Source organism: Oryzias melastigma, linkage group LG6 (assembly GCF_002922805.2).
Source record: "Oryzias melastigma strain HK-1 linkage group LG6, ASM292280v2, whole genome shotgun sequence".
NCBI lineage: Eukaryota > Metazoa > Chordata > Actinopteri > Beloniformes > Adrianichthyidae > Oryzias > Oryzias melastigma.
Window position 1 is genome coordinate 2909918 of NC_050517.1, and position 8979 is coordinate 2918896.

General features: G+C 40.9%; 1 protein-coding gene across 1 annotated transcript in view; it reads left to right on the forward strand.

Annotated features, from left to right (window-relative positions):
• Positions 1-1278: 1278 nt before the first annotated feature.
• Positions 1279-8979, forward strand: part of smc1b (structural maintenance of chromosomes 1B) — a 32387-nt gene continuing 24686 nt past the window's right edge. The window contains exons 1-9 of the mRNA XM_024281960.2: positions 1279-1525; positions 1825-2013; positions 2922-3034; positions 3364-3567; positions 5108-5346; positions 5451-5706; positions 5785-5925; positions 6002-6084; positions 6159-6366. Coding sequence (XP_024137728.1) covers positions 1417-1525; positions 1825-2013; positions 2922-3034; positions 3364-3567; positions 5108-5346; positions 5451-5706; positions 5785-5925; positions 6002-6084; positions 6159-6366 — 1542 coding nt within the window. The 5' untranslated portion in view covers positions 1279-1416. The remainder of the gene's footprint in view (positions 1526-1824; positions 2014-2921; positions 3035-3363; positions 3568-5107; positions 5347-5450; positions 5707-5784; positions 5926-6001; positions 6085-6158; positions 6367-8979) is intronic.

The window sequence follows — 8979 nt, forward strand, 5'->3', positions numbered from 1 at the left end:
GTTTATTTGCAACCGCTCACAGCACTGTGCAGAAGGAAAGAAAAAAAAACAATAATAAACTCCCTTTTGATCAATAAACCTTCCTGAAATACCTTTGAAACTGAAAATACTGTAAAACAGACAGTTCTGCAAATCAGTCATGGACAACGAGACTCTCCTGTCTTTCTGGATACATATTTTCTTCTACATCACTGAATATCAGCTTTATCAATGCACAGAGGAAAGTATCCTCTTGAAAACTGAATCCACCCTCTGCAGACTCTCCTGTGAAGTCATCACCAGCTGCATTCATGACCCCTAACAGGTCATTTGGGTATGTGGATGCTGATCATATGCCTTCCACCTCCAGGAAGAGAAAAACTCTTCAATTGGATTTAGAAATGTAGAGAAGGGAGGAAGACACTCCACCAGCATCCTGTCATGTTCTGTAAATCACTGCCTGACTGCAGCAGAGTTCTGGACGCTCACATCATTATCATTGGTTACAACCAATAGTTCAAACATCTTTTTACATCAGAGTAATTGAGATTCTGCTTTAAAAAGTTTATGCAGATTTTCATGGAAACACAATGACAGTTATATATAAAATGGACGTACAAAATGTTTGACATGTTCGGCAGGAAACTGCCACTGGTTGTGGCTAAAGGACTAAATGTTGTGGAGGTTACACTAGGCTGATGTTATTCACACGTATTTTTGTTCGACCAGCACAGAAAGTGCTGAAAATTCATGTTGGCCACACGTAATACGTGCAGCCAGGATCGCATTGCTGCATTGCCCACACGCATTTTAAGTCTGTCCAAGGCTGGATTTTTTTGTTGGCTGCACGTATTTAAAATTAAACTTAAAGTTAAAGTCCCATTAACTGTCACGCTCCTAAATGTGTGAAATATGTTCTCAATATTTGACCCATCCCCTGGTGGAGCCGTGAGCTGCAGAGACAGCCGCACTCAGGAACAATTTGCTTGTTTAACCCTAACCATAACCATAATCCTAACCTTAACTCTTTACTCTGGGTTTGTGCGACTGAGAAAGAAGCTTAAAACTGGCCGCACATTTTTAGAAAATGATGTGCTACTACTTTTGTTACACTAACTGTTGAGAAGTTTAATTCTGCTGTGAGAAACGCACCAAAACCTTTGAGAAAAACTCTAACTAACTAACTAACTAACTAACTAACTAACTAACTAACTAACTAACTAACTAACTAACTAACTAACTAACTAACTAACTAACTAACTTAAAGTTATTTGTTAAAGTAGTAAGTTATTTTATTTATTGTGCAGAAAACAAGTAAGGCAGGAAGAATCGTCTGTCGTCGTTTCCCGCCTCTGGACTTCATTGAAGATCGTTCGTCATCGGACTCCAACAGCTAGCAGGACTGTACTCCATGTTCCTCTGTTCTCCACCCCAAAGATGGGTTATCTGAAGCAAATCGACGTTGAAAACTTTAAGTCTTGGCGTGGGAAACAGGTTATCGGTCCTTTTATGAAGTTTAGCTGCATTATTGGAACAAATGGCTCAGGTAGGTGAACTTTAGCAAGCTAGTTTGCTCTGCTAGTTTACTGGTTAGCTGCTGCTAGCTTACAAAAAAATGAACAATCTATATTTTTAAGCATTGAAAAGTAACTTGCAGTTATCACAAAAACATATTAGTGGCCTGCAAAGGCATGAATTATTATCATTTCATTTACATAATCAAATGAGTCAGAGTGCTTATTAGCATTAGCTAACTTGTGTAGCTCATTGTCATAAATGGTTATGACGTAGCATCTTTTTAAATTTATTTTAGACTTTTATTCAAAACACCCGAATCCCTTCTAGGTAAGTCCAATGTGATGGATGCTTTGAGCTTCGCCATCGGAGAGCGGGCGGCTGCCCTGCGGGTGAAACACCTGCGGGACCTGATACACGGAGCTAACGTCGGCCGGCCAGTCTCCGACACCGCGCGGGTGGCTGTGCGGTACTGCGATGACCGGGAGCGGGAGACCGTCTTCTGTCGCATCATCACAGGTCGGTTTGATTCTTCAGCTTTCTTTACTTCGCTGTAGATTTCTCTCTGCGGGTTTTAGGATTATCCAGTTGGTGTTAAAGTGATACACTTCCCTACAACTTTACAAAGACGTGTGGGAGATAGGATGATAAGAATTTATGCCACGAGAAACCCCAAAATAATAATAGAAAAGATTCTTTCTGTTTTTCTGTTTATGTGCTTTTACGTTGTGCTTCAAATGAACATTTTTCTTAAATAGGTTTTCAATTTAGTGTTCCCCTGTGGAGTTAAATCGGGGCCAATATTATTTGAAACCCAAATAAATTAAATTGACAGAAATATTGGTCTTTGGTCAAAAAATATATATATAAATGTCCAAAACTTTTTTTAATTCGAAAATATGCGTAGTTATTTTCAGCCTCAAATGTTCTTTTTTTAGGTTTTCAAACCTCAAAATTTCAGTTTCAAATCTTTTTTTCACACCAGGCTCAGAAATGCTCATCTAATCAACTACTTTCAATGAAAAATGTCTTGGAACGCGTCTCACATGCCCAGTGTACATGTACCTTTTACTGAAAGCAAAAATATGTACAGTAAACACAATCACAGCACTAAAAAGGAGTTCAATAATGAAGTTATGAATCTTTATTGCCTCTGTGGCGTAGTACCAAGTCACTCATGGACCAGTACTGATTTCCAGCTGGGAGGTTTGGGATTTCTGCTTAAAATGATGGTTAAATTAGACTATAGATTATCTATAAAAAGCATTAACAAAAAACAAACACATTTTGATAAAGTTAATAAGGAGGTCAGGAAGAAACAAGGTTCTCCAAGGCAGGTGCTACAACATGGACATATAGAGAATAAGTGAAAATGTATTTTCAATCTTGTGAATTAAGTTGTGATTGTTAACATTTTTTTTTTCCAGGGGTCTCCACAGAGTGTCAGATCAATGGTGTTCATGTTACTTTAGCCAAATACATCAACGAGCTTGAAAAGATTAGCATCATGACCAAAGTTCAGAACTGCCTGGTGTTTCAGGTAAAATTGACTTTTATCAATATGTCCCTCTGCAATCAATGACTTTATTAAATAATGCACTTTGATCTTAAAACATAAGTATTGATAAGAGCACAGTCACTTGTGGGAAAGAATGTGTTTGTAATTCTAGATTTTTCATTAATTATAGTTTTCTTTTTACTAATATGTTACTATTATGTATTTTTCAGCTACATTTGTAATTCAAAAATTATTTTTGAATTAAGTAATATATGTAAAATCAGATATCACAATTAATTTCATGGTGTAGTAGCTTCAGGAAAGGATCAACGTTTATGGACAAAGACTACCAAGGAGACATTTTTCTCCAGGGCACGGTGGAGTCCATCGCTCTGAAGGATCCAAAGGAGAGGACCAAAATGTTGGAATGCATCAGCCAATCTAGAGAGTGTGCTGCAGAGTACAATGCAAAGAAGGCAGCTCTTCTGAAGGCCAAAGAGGACACACAGTTTCACTTCAACAAGAAGAAATCTGCCACCGTGGAAAAGAAACAGGTTTCACAAGAAAAATTGGAGGTGAGGGACCATTTACATTACTGTTCTTATCCTGTAAACTCATCAGAGACACTGGCAATTTTTCTACTCGTTAGCTACTTTTTAGCATGTAAATACGTACAGAGCAAGTGTTTAGCTCCCACTCATTGTTATGGTCTGTAGTTTGTTTGCAAAACTTTAGGTGGCAGTTTTATACTAGGATGCAATTAATGAAATTCCAGCAGAATCTAAAGCAGCCTTGCGCAACACTTTACAGTGATGACATTTTTACCAAATCAACAAAAAAACAGTTAATTGCATCGTGGAGGAGAGCAGCTTCAAATGGAATCAACTGATTTATGTTGATCTCGTAAACGGTCTCTGTTGTTTTGGGGTTAAATGGTGATGGGTTTGTAGCTGTGCAGCACCTTTCCACCTTCTATCAAAAACAAGTTACTTTACACCTCACACTCCCTTCAGTCATTATCAGACATTTTTGTGCACCAATGTTTGAAGAGCTGCCAGGCATTGGTGCTAACCAGGCCTCGCCAAAGGACACTTCCACACACAGAGCGGGTGGTGACTGGCTGTAATTTGTTTGAGATACTGTTTATTTGATAACTTACACTGTTACTTAAAGTCCCACTGCAATTATTTTTTGATCTATTCTCAAAGTGTTCCCAGTGGACTATTAATTATGATTATGCTGTTTTTTTGTAAAATTTAAAAACCTGTCATTTTCTAGGACATGGTTTCTGTAGAGCAGCAGAAGTTCATTAGAAATTCAAATCTGAGTTGTGGGCAGGACTGTCGGTGTGGAGTAAGACTGCCCCCATTTCCCATCATCCCTTTGTTTACACATTCTCCTGCTAGCTGACAACCCCTCACACCCACAACCTAACATTAGCAGGGCAACAAAATGGCAGCAATATCATTTCTATCCAGCCATACAGTTCTGATCCAGATTCCAGCTAAGACAAAGAAAACAAAGACGTTCATGGATCTATTAGTCTGCAAGTGGATGCATCAAAATCGAGCAGGGCAGGAAGCTCAAGGTCCACCCATTACAGTTTTTATGTCAAAACTGAGAGCTTTTTCAAACAATATATTTATATCTGTTCCTGATTTACCACAATTTGAATAAAAATACTCAGAAATGCAATTTAACTTACATTTTCTTCATATCTTACCTGCATCATAAGAAAAATGCAACAAGAACCTGTTAAAAACAGTAAGCACAGCATTTTTTGAGTGTGTCTTAGGTTGGGATGTTGGACATTACCTGTGGGCACAATTTAATATCAGTTGTACTGTTTCTACACACGGTCAGGTTTAGTTTAGGGATCAAAATTCAATGAATTGGCCTTTGTAACTGATCCTAAATACTTTATTTAATAAATGAAAAATATTATAAAACTGTCAACAGAGGAGGAAATAAAAAGCAGATGACCTGACAACGCTGGACTGAACAACATCCGTTAAATCATGTATAGAAAGCCACAAACCAATCATCAGACAACAACACACACTTGTCCTTGAGTTAGACTGACTCTGCTGACCTTTTGCCCAATCCTTGTTACAGGCTCAGAAATACCAGGGTCTGTTGGACCATCTTCATGAAGACTGCTTACAGCTCAGCCTGGCTGAGCTTTACTATAATGAGAAGGCTATCCATACCATTAGTGATGCACTGAGAGAACGGCAGAACGCTGTAGCAGATAAGAAGAGTGAACTGGTGGACTGGGAGCAGATGGTGAAAGCCCAAAAGAAAGAGCATGGTCACCTCACTAGAGAGCAACAGCACACCGAGAAGGAGATCCGGTAGGGTTTTTTAAATGTACTTATTTTAATTCACAGCCATATACAACACATATCCCACAGTCTGTGATCAACCAGGATGACCCGATCATCAATCTGTTGCTCAGTGATCAGGAACATGCACTGTCCCAGTCTCGGTCTCAGTACGTCAAGGCCAAAGTGAAGACATCTCATCACATGAAGAAGATTGAGGAGACGCGCAATGCTGTGAAGGAAAAGAGAAAGTGCTTGACTCAAAAACAGCTGCAGCTAAAAGAAGATGGACTTGAAATCGCTGAACTTGCAAAGGCCTGGAAGAGCTATGAGAAGCAGATCAAGCAAAGAGCTTCAAAGAGGAGAGATATCGAGCTGGATGAAGATCAGGTGATGCAACATTACTGTTAACGGAGGTTAGAACCGAGTTTTCTTTTAAAATACAATTCAGCACAAATCATTTTGCAGATGAAGCTGTACAAGGACCTGACGCAGTTGGCCCATAAGCAGGGGGCCGTCTTAAGCCAGCAGGCAGAGAAGCTGCAGTGGGAGGTGAAAGCAAACAGTGAAAAGATGGCCTTTGATCAGCGCAGGAAGAAGGAGATGGAGGTACTGTACTGCACATTTCTGCTTTATACCACAAAATTCAGGCTCAACGTTGACAGATGCTAGAAACGTTCTGCAGATTGCCATCAGGAACAGCCTGACTCACCTGGAAGATATGACAAGCAGATCAGAGAAGCTCAAAGAGTACATCAAGAGCTGCACGTATGTTTTGTTGCAAAGTGATGAACGTATTTGTGAACACGTGAAGTCTGACTCGTTAGTGTACGATGTATCAGATCCTCCCTGGAAGATTGCTGTCAGGAGGAAGAGAAGTTGAGTGCAGAACTTGAGTGGGCCGCCCAGCGAAGCGTGGAGGTGAACCACGAGCTGACTCAGGTGATGGAGGAGCTGGGCAACGCTCGTCTGGACAACCATGAGAGCAAACGTCATCTCCAGCGCAGAGAGCTGCTTGATAAACTTTGCAGACTTTTTCCTGAAACAGTGGTAAGATTGGATTGATTTACTAACAAAACGCACTCACACTTCCAAATTGAAGATTTTTTCAAGGTCACACTCCAGTCATCTCTGCTCACAGTGGTCCTCAGTTTACTCAGGGAACTTATGTGTATGCACAGACAAATGAAACACTAGTATGGCGTTTCCTGCCCTAAGTCCGCCACAAGCATATACACTGCTCACAAAAATTAAAGGAACACTTTTTTTATTGGGCCTGGCATGAATTGAATTAAACTTGTCTGATAATTTTCTGGTTGGTTAACCAGCTGAGGGCCTCGTTAATCAATTTCAGCTGTATTGGTGTTCATGGAATTAACAACAGGTGCACTTCAGTGGCAACAATTAGAAAACCCTCCAAACAGGACTGGTGTTACATGTGGAGATCATTTCAAGTTTCTCCCTCTTGATCTTTTTGGCTGGTTTTCCACTCGTGCTGATTTTGGCTTGATAATTATCTCTACTGGCAGTATGAGGAGATTCCTTAACCCTACAGAAGTTGCACAGGTTGTCCAACTTCTCCAGGATGGCACATCCACACGTGCTGCAGCAAGAAGGTTTAATGTGTCTCCCAGCACAATCTCCAGAACATGGAGGAGATTTCAGGAGACTGGTGGTTATTCTGGGAGAGCTGGACAGGGCCGTAGAAGGTCCTCAACCCCTCAGCAGGACCGATACCTGCTCCTTTGTGCAAGGCGGAACAGGCTGAGCACTGTTCGTGCCCTACAGAATGACCTCCAGAGGGCCACTGGTGTGAATGTCTCTACCCAAACAATCAGGACCAGACTTCATGAAGTTGGCCTGAGGGCCCCACGTCCTGTAGTGGGCCCTGTGCTCACTGCCCAGCACCGTGGAGCTCCACTGGCATTTGCTCAAGAACACCAGAATTGACAAGTCCACCACTGGCGCCCTGTACTTTTCACAGACTAGAGCAGGTTCACCCTGAGCACCTTTGATAGACGTGAAAGAGTCTGGAGAAGACGAAGAGAACGTTATGCTGCCTGCAACGTGGTTCAACATGACAGGTTTGGTGGTGGGTCAGTGATGGTCTGTGGAGGAAATGCCACAAGACACCATCCGTCGTCTCATTAGGAGCATGCCGCCACGTTGTCAAGCATGCATACAAGCTGGTGGGGGCCACACAAGGTACTGAAAAGCATTTTGAGTTGCAGAAATTAAGTTTTGGAAGAAATGGACTAGCCTGCCACATCTTCATTTCACTCTGATTTTATGGTGTTTACACAATTGAGCCTCTGTAGGCTGAAAACTTTTATTTCCATTGAAAGACTTGGCATCCTTTAGTTCCTAAGACACTGTCCTGTCCTTATTTGTATAGATATCCAACTTCATATTGAGATCTGATGTATCTAATGTGTTTCTTTAAAGTGATCCTTTAATTTTTGTGAGCAGTATATATAACTCCACACACACAATACACATACTCCACTCAAGCAAGAAGCGTTCCATAGGTACAGGACACTCTCCACACCCACTCTTCTACTCCTGTGTGCTTGTGAAACCTCTTCTCCTCGTTTGTGAAACCTCTTCTCCACTCTCGTGAAACCTCTTCTCCACTCTCGTGAAGCCTCTTCTCCTTCTCGTGAAACCTCATCTCCTCGTTTGTGAGACCTCTTCTCCACGCTCGTGAAACCTCTTCTCCACGCTCGTGAAACCTCTTCTCCACTCTCGTAAAACCTCTTCTCCACTCTCATGAAACCTCTTCTCCACTCTCGTGAAACCTCATCTCCTCGTTTGAGAAACCTCTTCTCCACTCTCGTGAAACCTCTTCTGCTCGTTTGTGAAACCTCTGTTCCATTCTCGTGAAACCTCTTCTCCACGTTTGTGGGAGTATTCTTACGCTCCTGTGACCTCCACTGCTCACCTGTGAAAGTATTCTTATGCCCCTAAAACTAGTTCTGCCTCCCCATGGAGGACTGTGGGCTCGTGGAGCTTCTCCTGCGTTCCCGTGTGAAACTCAACATTCTAGAGAAAAAAAAAAAAACTGGAATACCAGCATTTCATTTGATTTTTAAATTAAAACTAAAAATGAAAAGAGGAAAACGGATTGCTTTATTGATTTATCAATTTTTAAACTTCTCTAATTCTGCAATTATACAACATTTTTGATGTTCTCGTTTAAAAAAAAATCTAAAATGAAGCAAACACATAATACACTAGCTGATTTTCCATTACTCATATGTTCAAAACTTTATCAAAACTCTAGAAATGTCAAAAACCACAATTACACTGTTTCCAATAAATCATAATTCTGCAAACACAAACCAACTCATGGGATAAGTTATTCAAAGCCACAAAAATGAATAATACTTTGATTTACAACATTTAAAATTCAGTCACAGCACTAGCGCTCATCATCATCCATCAAAGGAGATGTCGCCGTCTCATTCAGGCCATGGAGCGGTGAGCTATGTGGGAGCGGCTATGGATGAAGGGATTTTGGAAATTGTGGTTGGTGATTACAGAGGGGCAGTGGATAAAAAATTTTGCAGATATGCTCAACTTTTGATGAGCTATGTGATCTCTTGTGGTGCCTGCTATGCAGTGCTGAGCGGCGCAGTCACTCTTGGTCATGGGACTCAATTT